Raw genomic sequence first — 24,512 nt, 5'->3', positions numbered from 1 at the left:
TTCCATGCTACCTCCTGACTAAGGATGCCAGAAAAAGTCAAGGCTGGTGTAATCAGGGTTAACGAAAATAATTTTTAATTACATAATTGTGATAATTGCTCCAAATTCATTACTCTGGCTTGAAAATATCATTTTACAAATGTGAAATTTTATTTCTTCTGAAGTTTATTAGTGTTTTTCTTTTACTTTTTCTGTCTGTGTCTTTGATCTCTCCTCCTAAATTCCATCAGTCTTCCCTAATGTTTATTTCACTTTCTTTATATGTAACTTAAATCCAACTTTTACCTCCTCCACCCCAATGATCTCAAAATCAGAGAGATATTGATAAATTAGGTAAATGGGCAAAAAGTAGGCAAATGGAGTATAATGCGGGAAAATGTAAAGTTGTTCAATTTGGAAGGAAGAACAAAAAAAATGTGATGGCTTAGTGGTTAGCACTGCTGCCTCACAGCACCAGAGACCCAGGTTTGATTCCTGTCTTGGGTGACTGTCTGTGTGGAGTTTGCATATTCTCCCTGTGTTGGTGTGGGTTTCCTCTGGGTGCTCTGGTTTCCTCTCACAATCCAAAGATGTGCAGGTCAGGTGAATTGGTCATGCTAAATTGCCCATAGTCAGGGGTAAATAACAGGATTAGGTCTGGGTGGGTTACTCTTTGGAGGATCGATGTGAAATTGTTGGGCTGAAGGGCCTGTTTCCATACTGTAGGGGATCTAATCTAAAAAAACCAGAATATTATTTAAATTGAGAAAGCGGTAACACAAAAGGCCCTGGAGACAATGATGCACGAAACACAGAAAGCTAGCATCCAGGGGCAGGAGGTAATCAGGCTAATGAAATGTTGACACTTAATTCAAGGGAGTTGGAATTTAAGAGTAGGGGACGTCTTACTGCAACAATCTACAAGGTGCTGGTCAGACCACATCTGGAGCACTGTGGGCAGTTTCGGTCTCCTTTTTTAAGGTAAGATATCATTTCATTGGAGACAGTTCAGAGTAGGTTCACCACAATGATCCCTGGTATGGAGGGATTGTCTTATGAGCAAAGGCTAAACAGGTTGGGACTCCACTCACTGGAGTTTAGAAGACTGAGAGGTGATCTCATTATAACAAAGCAGATTCTTAAGGGGCTTGACAGGGTAAGTGCTGAGAGGATATGTACCCTCACAGGAGAGTCGAGGACCAGAGAGCATCGTCTCACAATAAAGGGGAGCCGATTTAAGACTGAGATAAGGAGGAATTTCTTTTCAGAGGGGTGAGAGATTTTGGAAACCTTTGCCACAGACAACTGTGGGGGCAGAGTCTTTGTATACTTAAGGCTGAGATAGATTCTTGATCAGTAGGTGAGTCAAGGATTATGGGGAAAGAGTACACGAAAGAGGACGTGTGGAATTTCAAATCAGCCATGATCCAATTGAATGGTGGAGTAGGTTGAAGGGTCGAATGGCCTGCTGTTGTTTCTGGTTCTTATATCTTAATCTTCCTTCAACTCCATGTTCTGTGTAACTCATTACACTATCTTGGGAAAAAGGGGTGCATCTTAACACTACCTGGACATTGAGTCATACAGCACAGAAACAGACCCTTCGGCCCAACCAGTCCCAAGCATAATCCCAATCTAAACTAGTCTCACCTGTATGCTCCTGGCCCATATCCTTCCAAACCTTTCCTATTCATGTACTTACATAAGTGCCTTTTGTTCTGAAATAATTGTCTGTTTTAGGATTATAAGCAGGAGTTACTCAAAATCAGTAAAATGGATGTCGGAAGCTTATTTTGGAAACAAATATTTCCCATTGTTCTGGAACTAGATACAATTCAGAGAGCATGGTAGTTGGATACAAATAACAATTCATGGCTGTCATTTATCCACTGGGCTCAAATGATATTTGTCAACCATTTTGTCAACCAGTTGATAATGTTATTTAATATGCATGAGATCTCTTTGTCACTTCCTTTTATGTATCCATTAGTGTATGTTTCAGTAATATATTTAAAATTTGAGACATTATATAATGCATGTCTTAAACTCATTAGATTGGTGGATATTCACCGATGTTTATGAATTTGGAGAACTGTCCATTAGTTTCAGTCAGAGATCCAATGGTCTTACAATGTTTGTAACATCTCTCAAACATCCGAACATTATTTCACATCAGCATCAAGTAGCTGAGCTTTTGTTCTTTGCAAGACAAGATATCCTCTAAACTAATAATGTTTAAACAAATTGTACCGTGGTAGTAGTTTTCTTCATTTTTCTTTCCAATTCAAGTCTAAGTGAATCATTTTACTATTACATTTTTCATTTCAACCTATTTTCCTACTGATATAGCTCCTTTACAATTAATACGTTTAAAAAACTTTCATGAAACTCAAGGCCCATATGGAACAACATCGCAGATAACAAACCCAGCTTCCTGGAATGCTTTCTTTAACTCAACCTTGAAAGAAAATGGAAGAACATGTCAGCAATATATCAAATTCAATTCAAGCAAATCTTAAGTAAAGCAGACTAACAATAAACAGAAAACAGCTGGCTCAGAGTTTGCCGCAAAACTAACATGGTCAATGGTTGTGCCTGTTAGTCTCATTGACATTAAAATGTCCTTTTTATCCTTTCATGGGATGTGGGTATCACCGGTGCGGTCAGCATTTGTTGCTCATCCCAAATTGGCCTTGAGAAAGTACTGGTGAGCTGCCTTTGTTGACCACTACGGTCCACGTGATATCGGCACACTCATAAACTCAAGGAGTTCTAGTCAACAGTGAGGTAACATTGCTATAGTTGTAAGACTGGATGGTATATAACACGAAGGAAATTTTGAAAATGGCATTGTTCCACACATCTGATGTTCTTGCTCTTCTTAATGGTAGAGGATACAGCTACGAAAGGTCTGTCGAAGGACCCATCCATTTTGTGGATGGTATACACTGTTGCCACTGGAGCTGAGATAACTGAACTCCAACAAACACAACCATCTTCTTTTGTGACTTCAAGCAGTGGAGAGTTTCCTCTCAGATTCACACTGAACTCAATTTCTGTAGAGATGCTTGATGTCAGACTTAGTCAAATGTTGACTTGATGTCAAGATCCTAAAGTGGGAACAAATGCTTGCTTCTGAATGATTCTCAAAAGGATTTTGGTTAATTTCTTTTCTAACTCACAACTCCTGCCACTGACCTACTTTAATGCAGAAAGAATTATTTCGACCTACCAAGTTGTCAGGATCTAGGCAGAGACCAATCACTGCTCCTCCACTGCCAGGAAGCTTTACCGCTGAGCCAAACTGCCAAAGTAACAGACAGATAGTAAAGCATTTTCTTTCTGTAAATACTGGACCATACATTAAATTTTGACAGTGCAGCATACAAACTGAAAACTATCAATTTAACAGAACATAGTCATTTGGTTAATTAAATCAAAAGTAAATTTTGCAACTTAAAATTTTAACCAAGAATCCTGGTGTTCTTAAAATTTTCATTGCTATAATGTCATACTGGAATCAATTTTGTTAGAGGTGACTTGCATTAAGTTTGTTGTTAACCATTCTGAAACAATAGTTATTGCTGTTTACCATGTGACCAGAAGGCAGTCTGAAAGCAAAGTTACAGTAGTTTATGTGATAAGTCACAGTTTATTAAGCAGGTTTTCCGTTTTTAATTCTTCTGTCACATTTTAAATTCCACCTCCTTTAGTTTCCCTTAAACAGACAGTCCCCAGGATATGAATGGATTCCACTCCTGAGTACAGTCATAAGTTGATTTGTACATAATTCAGAACGTAAAACAATGCAGCCATTTGTAAATATGAGTAATAATTCACATATCGGATCTTTACATTTTTGTTAATACGGGATCTCGATCGAAAGTATGAGTGTTTGTAAGTTGAATGTTTGCAAACTGGGGACTGCCTGTACCATCGTTTTTTGACAAATTAAACTACAATTAACTAAAATGTAAGGGAAATGTGCACCACATGACAACGGAACCTTTCATTTCAATTGAATATAACGCATTTGTGACTACATTGTCAGTTGTCATGCATGATAATGTACTTTATTTAAATATTTTATTACACCTAAATCCATTATCATACTTAATGCAAATATAGATTGTATTAGCCAGAAATATAACAGTTTTGAAGAAACCTGTCTGCCAAGTTCCACCATTCTCAAATTTCCTTGGCCCAGACAAGCATCTGTGTATATAGACCTGTAACAACAGAAAATATTTAATACAGATACTCAGAAAATATAAGTTTTATTATTTAATCACTTAAGAACATTTTATTTCCCAATCAAATTTAACCATGGAACAGATATTCTGTCTCCAAAATACTCAGTATTATATCAGTTTCTCTTTCCTTTTCTAAGAGTTAAACTAATTGCTCAGCAGGTTCTGTCAGTGAAAGTGAACAGTATTGTACCAGGTGATAGGTGTGTATGGTCCAAAAATGATTTTCCTGACGGTTTTCCCATAAAGTCTGTGGGCAGTTCATGTGGTGTTCAAATGCAGCTGCCAAACATGAGACAGCAGATCAGAAACTTATTCTCTTAGGAATTGTGAGCATTTAATCATGACATACCCTACCGAATTTCAACAACTTGCTCAATCGCTTGCTGAATGGTGTCATATAACGTAAACCTAGGGTTGTTCTTTCTGTATTATGGGACACTCTAGGACTAGAGGACATAGTCTCAGAATATAGGGGTGTCAATTTAAGACTGAAATTAGGTGGAATTTTCTCACATAGCGAATTGTGAATATTTGGAACTCCTTGCCACAGAGAGCTATGGGGGCAGGGTCCTTGCGTATATTAAAGACTGAGATCGATAGATTATTGGTCAGTAGGGGAATTAAGGGTTATGGGGAAAGGGCAGGAAAGTAGATATGAGGAATTTTGGATCAGTCATAATCCTATTGAATGTCAGAGCAGGGGCCGAATGGCCTATCCCTGTTCCTATTTCTTATGGTTTTATGTATGTTTGTTGAACCACACTTTTTAATGTTTAATATACCATATAATTCAACAAAATGCAAAATTTAAATCAAATTCAATGGATAGCACAAGCCATTTAACGTGAAAGTAGTAATATAACACAGAGTAATTTTAACGTAACTCACGATGCAGAAAACACACAGGATAAGGTGGAATGTCAGTTTTGTACCTTGCCCAATATTGCTCCCTGTTAACTTCAATTTGATTTGATTAATTATTGTCACAGGTACCTAGGTATGGTGCAAAGTTTTGTTTTCCGTGTATTAGAGGCAGGCCATACTATACAAAGTGCATTAGAGTAATAGAACAGAGCAAATAATGCAATGTTATGGCTGCAGAGAAGGTGCACAAAAATGGAGATCAACATGAAATTTAAAATTTGAGAGGTCCATTCAGAAGTCTATTGAATAAGCTGTTCTTGAATCTGTTGGTATGTTGTATACAAACTGCCCGATGGAAGAGGATGAAAGAGAATATCAACCAGGTTTGGAGGGGTCTTTGATCATGTTAAATCACAATGTGTGTAAGACCAGCATTGTACTTAACCCCTCAGTTTTCTGGTGAATGGTTTATATTTATATTGCTTCTACAGACTGAGAGAATTCTCAGTTTAGACCTAAAATTAGATATCTTCCTTTCATGATCTGTGACTTCAGCTCTTTATAAAGTCATTTGAAGCCAGCTGAACAGTATTAGTTTTAATTAATATCTGTCAAAGCCAGATTGAAACACAAGAACAGAAATTGCGAGAAAGGCTCAGCAGCTATGCCAGCATCTATGGAGAGAAAGCAAAAGTTAATGTTTCAGGTTCAGTGACCCTTCTTCAGAACTAAAGAAGGGTCATTGGACCAGAAATGTTAACTCTGCTTTCTGTCCACATTTGCTGCCAGAGCTGCTGAGATTTTCCAACTACTTCTGTTTTTGTTTCTGATTTCTAAAATCTGCATTTCATTGATATTTTTAACAAAAAACACGAGATCTTACCTTCGTAGTTCAAAATTTTTGTTCATCAGCTCAGAAAGTTGACTCCAATTCCTACACTCGACGGCTATCCTGTGCAAAGGAGAAAAGGGATCCTGTTGACTGACAAAGGTGTGCCTTTTCTATAAACAAAGTAATACAGGTTTTCTATAGGTTATAGCAACTTTATTTTTTCTTTAGCTCTGTCACAAAACTGTGATGTCAAAAGTGGAGGAAGAAATCATTTTCAGACTTTACCAAGTAAAATGGAAATGGTAGATTCAGCACTGCGCATTTACTGGTATCTTTCATACAGAAATGAACTTTATAGAGGAATGCAAATAGCTAGGAAATAAATAGCAAGCCAAGGAAAAGAGAATGCTTTTAAAGAGAGAGACAGGAGAGGAGGGGTGGAGGCATTTAAAGGGTTTCATACAGCTCCAAAAAATGTGCAAAAAAGAGATACATAAGAGTTTGAAAGGCAATGGAGGTACAAGAGGGGATTTGGGAAAAATATGGAAAGATAAAGTAGGGTAAGTCAGTGAAGGGTCTTGACGTTTTTTTTCTACTTTAAAGGCATTATATCAATCCACACTGGGATTAATGTCAACTCTTTGAGAAATGTATACTTTGGTAGGACAGTAAACTTTGTTTTAACTGGCACCTTATCAACCGGCACTATTGATAAACTGACAAAAGAATGGCATGGTGACTCAGTGATTAGCCCTCTGCTTCACAGCAATAGGGACCTGTGGTCAATTTCAGGTTTCGGCTGACTGTGTGGAGGTTGCACATTCACCCCATGTCTGTGTGTGTTTCCTGCGGGTGCTCCGGTTTCCTCCCACAATCCAAAGATGTACAAGTTAGATGAATTGGCCATGCTAAATTGCCCATAGTGTTGAGGAATGTATAGCTTAATTACATTTACCCCTGACTAATGCAGAGTAATAGGAAATGGGTCTAGGTAGGATATTCTTTGGAGGATCAATATGAATTTGTTGGGCCAAATGGCTGTTTCCACATTGGAGGGGTTCCATGAAACATTATCCACCATAATGCGTTAATGCTGTAAATAAAATATAACAATGATAATGTGCACCCCCTGCATTATGCTTCTATGTGTTTCTACATTGATTTTAGGAAGGATGCTAATGTCTCAAAGCTTTGCTTGCTTACTGCGATATGCGTACCTCTTGATTATCTGGCATATTCGATCAACTGGAATGTACCTGGTCCAATAGGTGTTGATAAATAAAAGGATTGCTGTAATTAATTTTTGAGTATTTTGTCCATTTATTAGACAAAGTTCCAGTAGAAATGGCAATCTCCATTGATGACAATTTATCTCTTGCTCTCTCTCGCTCTCTTTCTCTCACCCTCTCTCTGCCCTTTCAGACTATTATGTTATATCAGAAATTGGCCAATGAAGATATAGATGTACTGTACTACCACATATTTTCCTACAAGGAGAAGAGGTGCATTTTCTTTGACATTACCCGTTGAGCATGCAACTTCCCTGCCCCAAGTCAAAAAGCAGCACCATCCTTATTATCAATCCTGTAAAAGGTAAACTGTCATCTCATGTTGCTGTATTTCTCTAGACAAGCAATGAGGGAAAGGATTATACAGCCACACAGGAACTTGGAGTAACCAGGTCAGCCATGATATTGAATGCCAGAGCAGAATTGAGGGGCTGAATGGCCTACTTCTGCTCCCAATTCATACTGTTGACCTGCTAGCCCTTGCCTCAATGTTATTCCAATTTCATCAATGCATAAAGTTTAAAGTTGAATAGAATGCACCTTTTTGCTTTTTTTCTTCTTTGTCAATAGTTTGTAGATTTGTGCATGACTGAACACATATTTTAGTGGCAATGCAGTGCTAATATTATTGAAATATTTAGTTTTGCAATACTGGTCTAAAATTTAAAACAATAATATTGACGATCCAAGATCGTTCCTCTATAAATATCATGCACAATAAAAAAGCTCTAGATGTTCAATTTTAGCATTAATCTTATCAACATGAGAGGGTTGAAAAGTTTCTCTGGAAACTGCTGTTTCTTCCTCTCTTACCATTTACAGTGCATGGAAGAAAATTCTCCCCAACGTCAGTTAAGTTAACCACAATAAACTACTATGTAGAAAATCTTCATAGATAATTCACCAGAATTATGCAACTTTTCTTAAAAGTCACTTACTTAGCCAGATCAGTAAGTTCTGCAAACGTTTTCATTGCTGCCACAACATCAGAATCACCTGAAAATTACAAAATATTTACTATAAATTCCAATTCATTAGCAAAAACAATGTTAAAGATGCCACTGATTATGACATTGACCCAAGTTATCCATCAGCATTGAACAGGTAGAATGAATTTACTTCAGAATAATGAGGGTTGATGCTCCCAAATTCCTTGAGTATGGCTATGACGAAATGCGGTAAGAGACGAAGATATGGACAGCAATAAATGCAATTCTGAATAAGTCATACCAGACTCAAAAAGTCAACTCTGTTTCTCTCTCCATGGATGTTATCAGACCTGCAGTTTCTCTAACATGTGCTGTGTTTGTTTGATATGAAACGCAAATTCTCTTTGCAAGAGAGTATGTGAGTAAAAGGACAAAGAACCGCAGATGGAACTGAAACAGATCTTGTGCACATTAGTAGCCCCAATAAGACAGAACTGAAACTCAAATATCAAAAACAGAGGATGAAATAAAGAACCAGGGATTTCCTGCAAAATTCAACCAAACCCACAGCAGGTGTGGTAGAGTCCCTGAGAAAAAAATGATAAGGAATTGATTTCTGTACTAAAACAATTAAAGAGAATAGGTCAAAAAAGTTTGCATTTCACACAGCTATTTCTTAACCAACCTATTCAGAGAAATGCAAAACTTGCGCCAACACCTCCCCCCTCACTTCCCTCCAAGGCCCCAAGGGATCCTTCAATATCCATCAGAAATTCACCTGCACCTCCACACACATCATTTACTGCATCCGCTGCACCCGATGTGGTCTCCTATATATTGGGGAGACAGGTCGCCTACTTGCGGAACGTTTCAGAGAACACCTCTGGGACACCCGCACCAACCAACCAACCCAACCGCCCCGTGGCTGAACACTATAACTCCCCCTCCCACTCCGCCAAGGACATGCAGGTCCTTGGCATCCTCCATTGCCAGACCATGACAACATGGCGCCTGGAGGAAGAGCGACTCATCTTCCGCCTAGGAACTCTCCAACCACAAGGGATGAATGCAGATTTCTCCAGCTTTCTCATTTCCCCTCCCCCCACCTTTTCTCAGTCCCAAATCTCAGACTCAGCACCGCCTTCTTGACCTGCAATCTTCTTCCCAACCTCTCCGCCCCACCCCCTCTCCGGCCTATCACCCTCACCTTAACCTCCTTCCACCTATCGCATTCCCAATGCCCCTCCTCCAAGTCCCTCCTCCCTACCTTTTATCTTAGCCTGCTTGGCACACCCTCCTCATTCCTGAAGAAGGGCTTATGCCCGAAATGTCGATTCTCCTTCTCCTTTGATGCTGCCTGACCTGCTGCGCTTTTCCAGCAACACATTTTTAAGCTTCCTGGCTCACAGGTAAGACACTACAGCGTGCCACAAGAATGCTCTACTAGAGTGTGGATACACTGCAAGCATTCAGATTGGAGCAGAACCTGGTTCTTCAAGTGACAAACTCTATGTATCGAAGGTACCTTACATTATATAAAAGGTGCACTGGTAACTGTTTCATCTTGTCACCATGGGCTTCCAACACTTTCCTCTGTGAGTAAAATGATTTCCCAGATTTCTTCCTTAAATTGTCCCTAAGTTTCTTTTCTCCCACTTCCTCCACTATTACATTTCAAGCATATACTTTTGGTTACAAAGCACTTCAGAATATCCTGAGGTTGTGAAAGGTGCTATGTAAATATAAATCCTTCTTTGCCAATAGTTTGCACAAGGGCCACTAACTGATGTGATGATAAGTGGAAGTTACATCAAGCCAAAACAGCATGGAGTCTGGCAGATTATACCCTGTCCTTTCTCGAATGTTTGCACAACATGGACATCTAAACTATACTTGAATGTACACAACTGGTGCTCAGCTGGTATTGTTCCTTCCAGAAGAACAATGTTTAGCTGGAAATTGCTGCAGGTAACATTCCATACATGGGAATAAATAGCATTTGCACCTGCACTGTACAAAAGTAAGGTTAAACTGGAATTAGGTACCCACTCCGATATCATATTCACTTCCTAATTTCTGGGTGGAATTAAGATCATGTTCTTTTCTATATAAAGCCCATTTTCTAATCAATCTGCTTAGAGAAGTTATTACACACCTCCAGAGCAGGTAGGACTTGAACTCAGATCGCTTAGTCCAGGGGTAGGGACACTACCACTGTACCACAAGAGGGCTCATTTATTATGCTTGTACCTAATAAAACAAGTAACAAACCATTGAGCCATCTCTGTCGCACATTACTATGGATCTTCCCAGAATCACTTGGATCTCCCATATAAGCAAGCCAGAAGTGTGGTGCACAGCTTATATCCATGGGAACATAGCTACCTAAAATACAGAAGAGAAAATAAAATATATTAAGCAACAAGGACATTTATCTCAACGGACCTGTGATCAGAAGACTAAGGACAGGTGCATGATAATGATTATGTGTCGCATCCAAGTTTCCTTCTATCATAGTGCATTCCTGACTTGGAAAGATATCATCATTCCCTCATCATTGTGGGATATTAGAATAGTCTTATAGCAGCTTCATATCTTCAGTGGTTCAAGTCCAAAAGTCCACCATCACCTTCTCAAGGACAAATAAGCCAGGCACTAATCATTGGTTTTGCCATTAATACTATGACTCAAAAAGAAAGCAAATAAATAATGAATTTATTTTACTTAATAGTAATCTGGAGATTAATTTAAAGAACATGACCCCTTTTACTGTAACTGACTGTTCTACCATTGCATTCAACTGCTGTTGCTAGATAAAAGAGGTACGGCATGATATTATAGCATAAAACTCTGGGTGTTATTCTGTGATGGGAGTTGTGTTGTAACAATGGAAGTGTATGATGTAGTGACCTGATCTTAAATATGAGTTTTTGATTCACTCGTGAGACCTGGACATCATTGGCTGGACCAATATTTATTGTCCATCTTTAGTTCCCTTTGAGAAGATGGTACAGTCAATTTGCCATTTCCTTTAAAGTTCAGATTAGATTCCTCACAATATGGAAACAGACCATTTGGCTCAACAAGTCCACACCAACCCTTTGAAGAGTAACCCACCCAGACCCCTTTCCCCTACCCTACATTTACCCTTGACTAATGCACCTAATACTATGGGCAATTTAGCATGGCTAATTCACCTAACCTGCATATTTTTCGAGAAAACTGGAGCACCTGGAGGGTGCCACACAGAAACATGGAGAATATACAAACTTCACATAGGCATCCAAGGCAGGATTTGAACTCAGGTCCCTGATGCTGTGAGGTAGCAGTCCTAACCACTGAGCCACCATGCCACCCCAAGTTCTTGCTGCTTTTACACGTGCACCTATTATATTAGCAATGCATAAACAGACTCTTTGGCCAAGTGAGCCCAGGCTGATATTTATGTTGCATGTTAACTTCCTCCCACACTTTTTTTCAGCCAACACAGTCAACGTATTCTTTTTTTCCTGTCTCCCTCATGGGCTGAATTTTCATGTCAATGAAAAGTCAAGGATGACTCTAGCCCAAAGGTGATTTTACAGATTCTCTGATGGCACACAGATAAATACACAATTTTAAAAGCATTCCCTCACCATAACCTTGTTTCTCCAACAACTCCTTGTTGAAATCCATGTAAACCAATCCCTCATAAACCTAAATTAAGAAAGAAAATTCACTTGTTGCAGATGTGACAGAGGCATTTTAAATGATGCATTCAATGTGTTATATTCCTTAGTACTGTAACATAAACCAACATTTCTGCAAATACTTTAGCATACCCAAATACTACTTTTGCCACAGTGGCTACGATCAAATGCAACAGGTGTTTTGTGCACAGCAAGTTTCCACACTCAGTAGTAAGATAAATTATAAATTAATTCTTTTTTAAAAATCCTTCACAAGAGGTAGACAAAGCCAACTTTTATTGCCTATCATTGATCAGCCTTTGAGAAGGTGGTGATGAGTTGCCTTCTTGGTAAATGAGTGGCTGGCTAGGCCATTTCAGAGGATACTATTTTGGGTCTGACTTCATGCACGGCCATATTTATTGTGAATGAGCTCAGAAACACAGCGTAGTGATGTGATGTCACTGCCCAATGAGACAGCGGCAGTCGCTTCTCCCAAATATTTCCCAAACTGGGGAGGTGATGGCCTAGTGATAGTAATACCTGACTATTAACCAAGAAACTCAGGTTCTGGGGACCTGGGTTTGAATCCCATCACAGCAGGTGGTAGCACTTGAATTCAATAACAACAAAAAAATCTGGAATTAAGCATCTACTGATGACTGCAAATCACAATGGTGCAGATAGGGGGAATTTGGCCAATCAAGTCTGCAATGACCTTCCAAACAGCATCCCAGACCCAACCTGTCCCTACAGCCCTGCCATAACTATGGCACAAACACTGAGCCTGTACATCTTTGGACTGTGGGAAGAAACCAGAGCACCTCGCAGAAACCCACTCAAACACAGGGAGAATGCACAAATTCTACATAGACAGTCACCCAAGGTTGTAATCAAACCTGGGTCCCTCATGCTGTAAGGCAACAGTGCTTGTCACTGTGCCACCCAATTGATTATTGCAAAAACCCATCTGGTTCTCTAATGTCCATTAGAATGAAATCTGCCAACCTCGCCTGATCTGGCCTACATGTGACCCCAGACCCACAGTAATGTGGTTGTTTGTCTCAAGTGCTCTCTGAAATGGTCCAGCAAACCACTCAGTGCAAGGGCAGCCAGGGATAGGCAATAACTCCACCCAGAGACACCCACGTCCCACGAGTGAATAAAAAAGTAACATCGTGCCAACCAGTGTCATCATCTACTCCTCTGTTCCAAACTGAATTGGTATGAGGATCCAGGAGAGTGTGCAATAGGGAGAGGCCAAGGGGATTCTTTTAAAATTAACCCACATTAATTATGCTGAAGCCTGTCCCAGTGAGGTGCCATGACCAGCCTCATCTATGCATGCACTAGTGGTCATTTTATCCACCATTTTAGCATTAGGAGCAGTCACTCTCTTTATATGTTGACGAGATCAGGTATTAACACTAGACTATTAATCAAGAAACTGAGGTTCTGGGAACCTGGTTTTGAATCACCCAGGTGAGAAGGGATCATATTTCCTTCCCTAAAGGGTAAGAATGAACCACTGGTGTTTTCTTTTAATGACAGTACAGTATTTCACTATTGCTAGGCACCTCTCACCCTCACAACGCGCAGCCCTCCAATCCCTCTGCTCCAATCCCAACCTTTGCCAGCGGACAAAGGGGGCGCAGTGGTAGTCTGGCGCACTGACCTCTACATCGCTGAAGCCAAACGCCAACTCGAGGACACCTCTTCCTACCGCCCCCTTGACCATTACCTCACCCCCCATCACCAAACCATCATCTCCCAGACCATACAGAACCTCATCACCTCAGGAGATCTCCCACCCACAGCTTCCAACCTCATAGTCCAGGAACCCCGCACTGCCCAGTTCTACCTCCTTCCCAAGATCCACAAGCCTGACCACCCTGGCCGACCCATTGTCTCAGCATGCTCCTGCCCCACTGAACTCATCTCTACCTACCTCGACACTGTCCTATCCCCCCTAGTCCAGGAACTCCCCACATATGTTCAAGACACCACCCACGCCCTCCACCTCCTCCAAGACTTCCGTTTCCCCGGCCCCCCAATGCCTCATCTTCACCATGGATATCCAATCCCTCTACACCTCCATCCGCCATGACCAGGGCCTCCAAGCCCTCCGTTTTTTCCTCTCCAGACGTTCCCAACAGTACCCCTCCACCGACACTCTCATTCGTTTGGCCGAACTGGTCCTCACCCTTCACAATTTCTCCTTTGAATCCTCTCACTTCCTCCAGACCAAAGGGGGAGCCATGGGCACACGTATGGGCCCCAGCTATGCCTGTCTCTTTGTTGGCTACGTAGAGCAGTTGATCTTCCGTAATTATACCGGCACCACTCCCTACCTCTTCCTCCGCTACATTGATGACTGCATTGGCGCCACCTCGTGCTCCCGCGAGGAGGTTGAGCAATTCATCAACTTCACCAACACATTCCACCCTGACCTTAAATTTACCTGGACCATCTCTGACACCTCCCTCCCCTTCCTGGACGTCTCCATCTCCATCAGTGACGACCGACTTGACACTGATATTTTTTACAAACCCACCGACTCCCACAGCTACCTGGATTACACCTCTTCCCACCCTACCTCTTGCAAAAATGCCATCCCATATTCCCAATTCCTCTGCCTCCGCCGTATCTGCTCCCAGGAGGAGCAGTTCCACCATAGAACACACCAGATGGCCTCCTTCTTTAGAGACCGCAATTTCCCTTCCCACGTGGTTAAAGATGCCCTCCAACGCATCTCGTCCACATCCCGCACCTCCGCCCTCAGACCCCACCCTTCCAACCGCAACAAGGGCAGAACGCCCCTGGTGCTCACCTTCCACCCTACCAACCTTCGCATAAACCAAATCATCCGCCGATATTTCCGCCACCTCCAAACAGACCCCACCACCAGGGATATATTTCCCTCCCCACCCCTCTCCGCCTTCCGCAAAGACCGTTCCCTCCGTGACTACCTGGTCAGGTCCACGCCCCCCTACGACCCACCCTCCCATCCTGGCACTTTCCCCTGCCACCGCAGGAACTGTAAAACCTGTGCCCACACCTCCTCCCTCACCTCCATCCAAGGCCCTAAAGGAGCTTTCCATATCCATCAAAGTTTTACCTGCACATCCACTAATATCATTTATTGTATCCGTTGCTCCCGATGCGGTCTCCTCTACATTGGGGAGACTGGGCGCCTCCTAGCAGAGCGCTTTAGGGAACATCTCCGAGACACCCACACCAATCAACCAAACCGCCCCGTGGCCCAACATTTCAACTCCCCCTCCCACTCTGCCGAGGATATGGAGGTGCTGGGCCTCCTCCACCACCGTTCCCTCACCACCAGACGCATGGAAGAAGAACGCCTCATCTTCCGCCTCGGAACACTTCAACCCCAGGGCATCAATATGGATTTCAACAGCTTCCTCATTTCCCCTTCCCCCACCTTATCCTAGTTTCTAACCTCCAGCAAAACTGTCCCCTTGACTTGTCCGGGCTTGTCCGACCTGCCCAGCTCCTTTTCCACCTATCACCTCCACCCTCTCCTCCCTAACCTATCACCTTCATCTCCTCCCCCACTGACCTATTGTACTCTATGCTACTCTATCCCCACCCCCATCCTCCTCTAGCTTATCTCTCCACGCTTCAGGCTCTCTGCCTTTATTCCTGATGAAGGGCTTTTGCCCGAAACGTCGATTTCGAAGCTCCTCGGATGCTGCCTGAATTGCTGTGCTCTTCCAGCACCACTGATCCAGAATCATTGAGGTAGGCCAGGTCAATGGGAGAGCAGCTTCCATTTGGAATAGTGCAATAGAATCTTTAATGTATTTTCCAAACCAGATCAGGTTAAGGTGGCCCAAAATTTAAAATTTATTCTCAGGGTCTCTGAAAGGCAGAACTCCCTCAACATTGCACTGGAGTGCCAGCAGCATGTAGTGGATTTCTCAAAACCCAGAATGAACAGATTTTTTAAAAATCTGGTCACGTCCAATTTGAAAAACAGGCTCATAATATATATGACTTGTGCCAACCCTCTAACTTTGTCATAAGGCTGTCTTCTGGTTAGCAGATGTTTATATACTCAAAATGCCATTATATTAAAATTATAGTACAATTACATATTTCAGACATATTCATAATTTCCTGGTATTTGCACTGCTCTTTAGTACTACCTATTGCCCATTCATTCTACTCCACAAACTTCTGACTAAAGTTGAGAAGTCTCAATCAGTTTAAACTGATGCCTATTCTATCATTCAAACTTAATTCATGACAAACAATTATATTTGAACTATACCTGGACTACCCGATCCTGAAGTCCTGCTGTAATAATTAACTCTTCAGTCTCTACATTCAGAATGAAGTTTGCCCTGAGTGGCTTTGGCAAATCCTGTAAAAGAAACTAAGTTAGTTCAAAAGATTGAGGATTATTATAGCTTTATTCTATTAAGACAGTTTCTGACTAAACGTGCTTTGTTTCCCTCGTTGCTTCAATATACATTAAAAAGACTTTTTGTGAAGTGACGGTATGCTGCAGTAATCTAGAGTTGGGGACAAATTCAACCTAGGCTCATTGGATAAAAGGGTTTTGGTGCCTCAGGAGCTGGAGGGTATATTTTCAACTTGGTGCCATCAGCATTATCCATAATATTCTGTCTGTTCAAGCAGATAGAAAACTGGTAATTGTGTATACAATTGAAAAACACTCTCAACCTTCATCAGCCTAGCATTGCTAACTGTGTAGGTGGGCAATTTGTCCTCATACTCAAGGAAACAGTTCTGCAGAAGGGTCACTGTACTCAAAACACTAACTCTGCTTTCTCTTCACAGATGCTTCCACATCTGCTGAGTTTCACCAGCAATTTCTACTGTTTGTTTATTTCAGATCTCTAGCACCCACAGTTTTTTGTTTTATTCATGTATTCATATATTAAACTAAATCATGTCTCACCTATATTGTAACTTCACCTAGCTCCTTTGTTCTGTAACTCCTAATACCCTTACCCAACCTTGATATATAAAACCCAGTTTTAAATTCTTCAACTTCCCCAGTGAGGTGTCAGTACTTTCAAGTGAGACGGGAAGATAAGAATATTGGCAAAAGGAAGAGAGAGGTTCACAAAATTACTCCAAATGTCTTCTACTATCATGTTATAAAACTACTGAAGATAAAAGTAAAGGTCAGCATAGGATTACTCACGTCATCAATTAAATCATAAAACTTCATCAAACACTTAAGTGTAGCTGACACAATAGCACTGTAAAAAAAATGAAATTGAGACTGTCATGATTCCAGCAATATAGTCAGAACATGGAAATTTAGCAACAGATGTGAACTGACCATAATGTGATGCATTTTTAACATTTAGAAACTTAAATGAAGGCACAAGACACATTCTATAACAGGCCGTCAAAGTTAGAAAGAGTAGGACAGATGGTAAGCTAGGTGACAGCAGATCTGTGTTTTAAATACTTGCACATAACAGGACAAAGATAATGGATTCCTGTGTTTTGGGCCACTGAAATGAAATCAGTTCAGATCAGCCAATGGAATAATGTATTTTTTATTGAACACATGAGACTAAAGAGAAGGAAGTCTGTATAAAAGAATCACTTGGTGCTTTTCACAACCTTAGGATATTTCAAAGTGTTTCACAACCAATGATCATGATTTGGAGATGCCGGTGTTGGACTGGGGTGTACAAAGTTAAAAATCACACAACACCAGGTTATAGTCCAACAGGTTTAATTGGAAGCACAATTGGAGTCGCTACGAAAACTAGTGTGCTTCCAATTAAACCTGTTGGACTATAACCTGGTGTTGTGTGATTTTTAACTTTGTACAACCAATGATGTACTTTTAAGGAGTTGCAATATTGGATACAGCGAAGTGCTACAATATTGTGAAAAATGCCAGATTTTTAAGGTGCAATTTCAGTTGAGGGATAAATATTGGCTTGGACCTGGGGGAAACCTTCCAAGTATTTTTCAAAATCAGCGATCTTTCAGACAGGACACAGTTTAAAGTCATATCAATCCTGACAAGGCAGTGATCTCTCAGCACTGTAATGGAGTAACTATCGAGAATTTTAACTCAATTTTCTAGAGTGGAAGTGGAACCCTCAACTTTCTTACCCAGAGGAGTACTTCTGCCAACTGAACCATGTGATATAGGCTGATTAAAGATGAGCTTGTATCCATTATCATAGCTCTCACAATCTCAGAAAAGAGGAAACCAAGTAGAATAAAATTATTTATGAGGAAATAGATGAAGATAAGTATGTTAGAATGGCCAGGAACTGGAGCGGATCATACTGGTTGACTGATACAAAACAGGATTGATTATAACTTACAAACAGAGGCGAGATTTACTGGTGACAGATATATCCCAGTGAGAAAAGGAAAACAAATAAGAAATTAAATTTTGAAAAAATAATTCTGTCAGTTAGGACTAACTTTACCAGGGATTCAAGAAGAAAGTCAAAATTAAGTGGCAGAAAAGAGAGTTTATCTGGACGAAGTAGCCCAAGTATTTCAAGGGTAACAGCTGCTTTTCCAATAAGTCCTAATGTTTTTTGACTTCTAAGAACTTTTGATCTTGAGCTGACAAACTATCAAAGTCAAATAAGGACAGGATAACTATGGGCGTAGGGAGTATGATGGTGATGCCGCCTCATTTATTAAAGGTTTGAATCCATTTCATTATAATTTGCCTATTTTGCGCAAAGGTCAACATACTATCTATTCTTAACCTTTCTGCTTATCATGAAAGAATTGCCAAGTTACAAGTTATGACACAGATGGCCTCAGCAATACTGTGTGCCACTGATATCACTTACGAAACCATAAGCCACCATTTCAGAAAGAAAATGACTTAAAAGTATTTACGCAGTGTTTTTATTTTCACTTTTTTCCAACCATGCTCCCCTACTGCTTTCATTGTACATTTCTCGGTTGTAAAGGAATTGAGATGCAGTCAATAATAACCTTAATTCAGTCTGACAAGAGGCATCTTTGAAGTATATCATCTGGTTAATCTCGAACTTTCCAAGTGACCTGGTTGACCTTTCCAAAATTTCCTTTCCTGAGCACATCAGGCAAAATGCTCAACAGAACTCAGCCTTGCATTTGGCTCTCTCCTAGAAATCAAATCTTCAGTTTTGTAGCAGACAGGCAAAATGCTAAGTTGCAAAATTGTTACCAAACTCTCTAATTGTTAACGTCACATCTTCACTGACCCATCATAGCTTCTCTTCCCAAATTGTGTTAAAATAGTTATATCTATCAACTGTCTCATTTCTATTGTGGTATTTAATTCCTTCCAGCCTTAAAATTCCCCTCAAACTTTTACAACTATCAGGCAGAATATGGGCTTGACATGAGAAGGCTGAGGTCTTTAAAATTATGAAGTTTGATAAGGGTGAATAGAGATGTTTCCACATTTCAAAAGTATGCACCATCAACATAAGATACTCATAAATATGTCCAGTAACGCATTCAACTTAAATTAGAATGTGGAACTCAAGGAGTAATTGAGGTTAAGAACATTTATGGGAAAGCTAGACAAGCACATGTAGAATGAAAGAACAGAAATGGTGGCATGGTGGCTCAGTGGTTAGTGCTGCTGCCTCACAGTGCCACGGAACCAGGTTCAATTCTACTCTCGAGCGACTGAGTGCGTAGAGTTTGAACATTCTCCCTGTGTCTGCATGGGTCTCCTCTGAGTGCTCTGGTTTCCTCCCACAGATATGCAGGTTAGGTGGATTAGCTGTGGGAAATGCAGGGCTAGGGTGGGGGGGTGGGGGGGGGGCGGGTTGGTCTGGATGGGATGCTGTTTGGAGAGTCGGTGTGGACTCGATGGGCTGAATGGCCTCCTTCCACACTGTAGGGATTCTATGATTCAAGAATATGATGGCTGGGCTCAAGGTGGGATACAATGAAGCTGAAGCAAAGCATATGGACCAGCTTTGAACTGAATGGCCTGTTCCTGTGATGTGAATGTATGTAATTCTGTGAAGATATAAAATTAATTATACCTTCTAAAATTCAAAATGTAAAATATGGAAAAAGAGAAGAAAATGCAGCCAAGCAGAGAAAACAATTCCAGTAGTAATTTGTGATGTAAAAATAGAAATTACTGGATAAACTCAGCAGGTCTGGCAGCATCTTAGGTAATGTTTCGGGTGGAGTGCCCCTTCAAAACTGGAGAGTTTCTAAAGCAATTTCTGTTTTCGTTTCAGTTTTCCAACATCTGCAGTTCTTTGTTCTAATTTAACTTGTGGCTGCTCTGAAGCAAACACTTTATTAGAATCTTAGTAACAATATCATTCCTACCATTTAGATGCAAGAAGTACAACCAGAGGATCCAACAGCTGTACAGCGTGCTCTAAGATATTTACACAAACTAACTGAGAGGAAGAATTCATGGTTAGTACCAAGAACGGTTAGCATAAGGGCTTCGACAATGTACAGGTACAAGATCCTTTATCCAAACACCCAAAAACCGAAAAGCTCCAAAATCTGAAGTTTTTTTTGTGAAGTTTTTTTCTCATTAACACGGGTGTTTGGCAAGCAAGCAGTTAACCCAAGTCGACACCCACTCAATGCATGTCACATGTCACTCAGATGCGACGTTGCGGGGGGGGGGCAGTTCTTACTTAGAACTTTGCTCCTCCGGTAAGATTTTTAAAAATTTCACCATTAAACTGTCACTTATTCTGAAAATCAAAAAATTCCGAATTCCGAAAAACAGCTGGTCCAAGCATTTTGGATAAAGGATCGTCTACCTGTACAACATTTATTTAAAGAAATGGGATGATTCAGTGTATTTTTTTGACACTTGAACACTAACCTGCTTCCAGCAAGGCCCTGTAGAAAGACAATCACAGAGAAAGTGAGATAAGATCCATTCCAAAGCTATACCAAAAGTACCCTCAAAATGATTCCCTCAGCTGGTTTGATACTTTGAGCCACAGAAATTAGAATCATTGGTTTGAGATGGGTGCTTGTGTCTGTAACACCCACTTACTTCTGTTCATTTCCAGGCACTGTACCAGATAATTTGCATGTCCTTCCCACTAACCTACACACCGGCAGCGAAACAGCAACTTGGATTTCTGAGGCTTAATCTCAGCTGCTTGCAGAAACATACTCATCAATAACTGGGCACCAGAGAAGGGAATATTGGGTGCGATGACTAAGACCTCAGTCCCTTAAGAATGAAAAAAAACACAGATTCCTGAACACAAAAGCTAGGCAGCTAAAAGCATGGTTCCCAATAACGGTGTAAAGGGAATGAGATATGCAAAACAATGCAAATTATTTGAGAGTTGCAGTTTGTAAAATCACAGAATATTCCAGAAATAGAGAGGTAAAGCCATGAAGGATTTAAATAAGAGGACAAATTTTTAAATTGCAAACATTGAAGGTGTTACACTAGCACCGATATGTTTGGATGTTTTACATGATTTGTTTGGCATCTAACTTAGTTTGTGAAGTTAAATTGGAGTGCATTTTATCATGCCAAATGTTTTGTGTAGATACAGATTGCAATTGCTCATTGTTGAGATGCAGGGAGAGTTTTGGATTGCTTTTCCCAATTGATATCAATGAGGGAACTGCATGTGCTGTGCAAATGAATGTGCTGTGATGAAGTCTGTCCCATTGAGTTGACATATAAATTGCATAACACAACTTTGAAGTAGCACCAAATTTTAGCCCTAAGAGTCTTCCTTGACTGAGGAAAATAAGTCAGGGTCACAGCAGGGGAGGAGATGGAAGCACTACCCTAAAATGTCTGCTTTGATTGACTGATTTGTTGAATTATTGTTGTCATGTGTACCAAGATACAGTGATAAGTGTTGTTTTGTGTGTCACGCAGGCAGATCATACCATTCAAAATGCAGCAGTGCAGCATAACAGAGTGTAGAATACAGTGTTACAGCCACAGAGAAGGTGCTTTGTGTGTAGATGCTCATTCCAACCAAGGTATAACACTCAGTGCAAAGACAGGAATTTATCCCAAAAGACCTTGCTGATATTTACTAACACTTTACAGAAAACGTTATCTCACCATATCAGTATGTCCTTCAATTACATTTGCCATTCAGATGTTTGCCTATAGTTACCCTTGAATATATTATGTGTTAAGAGATGGAAATGTGTTGCTGGAAAAGCGCAGCAGGTCAGGCAGCATCTAGGGAACAGGAGAATCGACGTTTCGGGCATTAGCCCTTCTTCAGGAATCTCCTGTTCCCTAGATGCTGCCTGACCTGCTGCGCTTTTCCAGCAACACATTTCCATCTCTGATCTCCAGCATCTGCAGACCTCACTTTCTCCTATATTATGTGTTAAGCCAAGTTGCATTTTGACCTGAATATTTCATCAGTTCTTGACGTGCCATTGTCTCAAAAAATATGAGGAAACCTGAATCTGTTCAGGAATATACTTACCACCTGCCGTGGTATATTAGTGTCATATTTCAGAGTAAAGTTTCGTTTGGCCAAAGCGATTCTGAAAATTGGAATACAATTTCAATAACAGATTTAGTTGAATTGCAGAAAAGAAACAGTTCTTCAAAAGCGCAAAAAGTTTATTCCTTTAGAAAAAGTAAGGTCCTTTTTTTGTCGAGCAACATGGAAATGACTTAGAAAGAAAGAACTTGCATTTAAGATTTGTCCTTCAAAATCTCAAGACATTTCAAAGAACTTTAAAGACAATAAGTCGAGAGTGGGGTGCTGGAAAAGCACAGCAGGTCAGGCAGCATCCGACGAGCAGGAGAATTGGCGTTTCATGCATAAGCCCTTCATCAGGAAGGGCTGATTCCTAATGAAGAGCTCTTGCCCAAAACGTCGATTCTCCTGCTCCTTGGATGCTGCCTGATCTGCTGTGCTTTTCCAGCACCACACTCTCGACTCTGATCTCCAGCATCTGCAGTCCTCATTTTCTCCTTTAAAGACAATGAGTTGTCTGAAGAGTAGTAATCCACTGGATGAAACGCAACAGCCATTGCATTCAGCAGGGTCCATCAACAGACCAGATCACTTACTTTAGCAATGTTGGCTGAGGAATAAACATTGGTTAGTTATAGGGGAGAATTTCCTTGCTGTCCTTTAAGCAAGTAGCCCTGGGGTCAATTACATCCATCAGAGAGGGAAGATGGCAAATTGGTTTAAAATCTCATTGGTATGAAAAGCATTAGGGATAGTGATCCATTGCCTAAATTGATGCATTCACAGAATCTCAAATTTCTCTTACCCTTGTTCAGAGCAGTATTGGTAGAATTTCTTACAAGTTGCTTGAAGCAGTCTCAGACCACCCAGATACCTGTAAAACAGCCTCAATTTAACATGAGCCCATGGAAGTCTTGTTTCCCAACCCTGCCTGATTCTAGCTAGTCCTTCCCCGACAATAATTTGGCCCAATCCAGTGTTCAATTCTGCTCCATGGAAGAAGAAACCATTAAAATGTCAGTTCAAAAGCATTTGCCCACATCTTCTGAAATGTTCTCAGGGAAATTCTGACTGCATCATCTTCTCATTATACATGATGGTTGTTATGACCAGACCATAGGGGAGTTCCCCAAATCATTACATTTCCAGGTGGGATACCCCAAGTTGTTAAGCCACTAGGTAAGGAAGGATGAATTGGTCTCCCCTTCCTTTACTCCTTTACTAAATTAATCAATTTACTCAGTTGATTACAACAACTACTATACTGCAAAAGCAGGTTAGAGCTAGGAATATTGTATCTCACCACCTGATACTCCAAAACCTGTCCATCATCTATAAGACATGAGTCAGGAGTGCGTTGGAATACCGCCTGGGTGGGTGTAGATCCAGCAACACTCAAGAAGCTTGACACCATTCAGGACAAAGCATCCCTTTTATTCGGCACCATATCCACTCCCTCCACCATCAATGCTCAGCAGCAGAAGTGTGCATCATCTACAAGGTGTTCTGCATGAACTCACTGAGACTCCTTACAGAGCACTTTTAAAACCTATTCTCATTCCCATCTTGAAGGACAAAGGCAGCAGATACATGGAAACATCACCATCTGCAAGTTCCCCTCCGAGCCACTCACATTCCAAACTTCAGTACCACTGGGTGAAAATCCTGGAATTCCGTCCCTAATGAGAGTATACCTACAGAAAATAAACAGCAATGATTCCAGAAGGCAGCTCACCATCACCTTCTCATGAGGCAACGATGGATAGTAATAAATTCTGGCGTAGCCAGCAATGCCCAGATCCAGTGAATTAATTTAAAAAAAAAGCAAGGTTGGTATTAAAAGGTCTTCCTCCCTTATGAATACCTTTCTCCCAGACCCAAGTGAAATTATGTTTTAAAAGGAGCCAATTTAATAGGCTTTCTTGAATTCACAGAGTGGTTTATTAATTACTGTATACAAGAAATACTAGTGCACCACATACAGACGGATTAGAAAAAAGGGGTGAGTGCTAAAGATCAAAGTAATAAATATATACAGATAAGTATCTGAATTTTCACAAAGAGAGGATAATTGATCATTGCAGCCATTGCAGTGGGGTAATGAGTAGTCTTGACATTGGTAGCTGAACAATCAGTTCCAATATCCTTAATTTCAGAGATTAGTTGAAATTCTGTTATTCTGAAGCCTTTTAACTGTGACTAAATTTCAGCATTCAGGGTGAGAGACAGTCCCTTTGTTGTCCTACTTCT

At 40.7% G+C, this 24,512-nt stretch overlaps 1 protein-coding gene across 3 annotated transcripts in view; it reads right to left on the bottom strand.

Moving 5' to 3' along the window:
* Positions 1 to 242: 242 nt before the first annotated feature.
* Positions 243 to 24,512, bottom strand: part of gkup (glucuronokinase with putative uridyl pyrophosphorylase) — a 57,034-nt gene continuing 32,764 nt past the window's right edge. For 2 of the 3 annotated variants that reach the window (XM_087976344.1, XM_043676526.2), the window contains 12 exons: positions 23,068 to 23,136; positions 22,263 to 22,323; positions 20,663 to 20,679; positions 17,012 to 17,069; positions 16,109 to 16,201; positions 11,782 to 11,842; positions 10,418 to 10,531; positions 8,156 to 8,213; positions 5,980 to 6,048; positions 4,145 to 4,208; positions 3,212 to 3,283; positions 243 to 2,437 (listed from right to left, as the gene is read on the bottom strand). In XM_087976344.1, coding sequence (XP_087832470.1) covers positions 2,369 to 2,437; positions 3,212 to 3,283; positions 4,145 to 4,208; positions 5,980 to 6,048; positions 8,156 to 8,213; positions 10,418 to 10,531; positions 11,782 to 11,842; positions 16,109 to 16,201; positions 17,012 to 17,069; positions 20,663 to 20,679; positions 22,263 to 22,323; positions 23,068 to 23,136 — 805 coding nt within the window. In that variant the 3' untranslated portion in view covers positions 243 to 2,368. The other variant, XM_087976343.1, reaches the window with a different exon arrangement.

The sequence above is a fragment of the Chiloscyllium plagiosum genome, unplaced genomic scaffold (genome assembly GCF_037043375.1).
Source record: "Chiloscyllium plagiosum isolate Xiang-an unplaced genomic scaffold, Cpla_swu_hap1 HiC_scaffold_29, whole genome shotgun sequence".
NCBI lineage: Eukaryota > Metazoa > Chordata > Chondrichthyes > Orectolobiformes > Hemiscylliidae > Chiloscyllium > Chiloscyllium plagiosum.
Note: the sequence above shows the minus strand (reverse complement) of the source record. Positions and strands in the feature narration are given on the sequence as shown.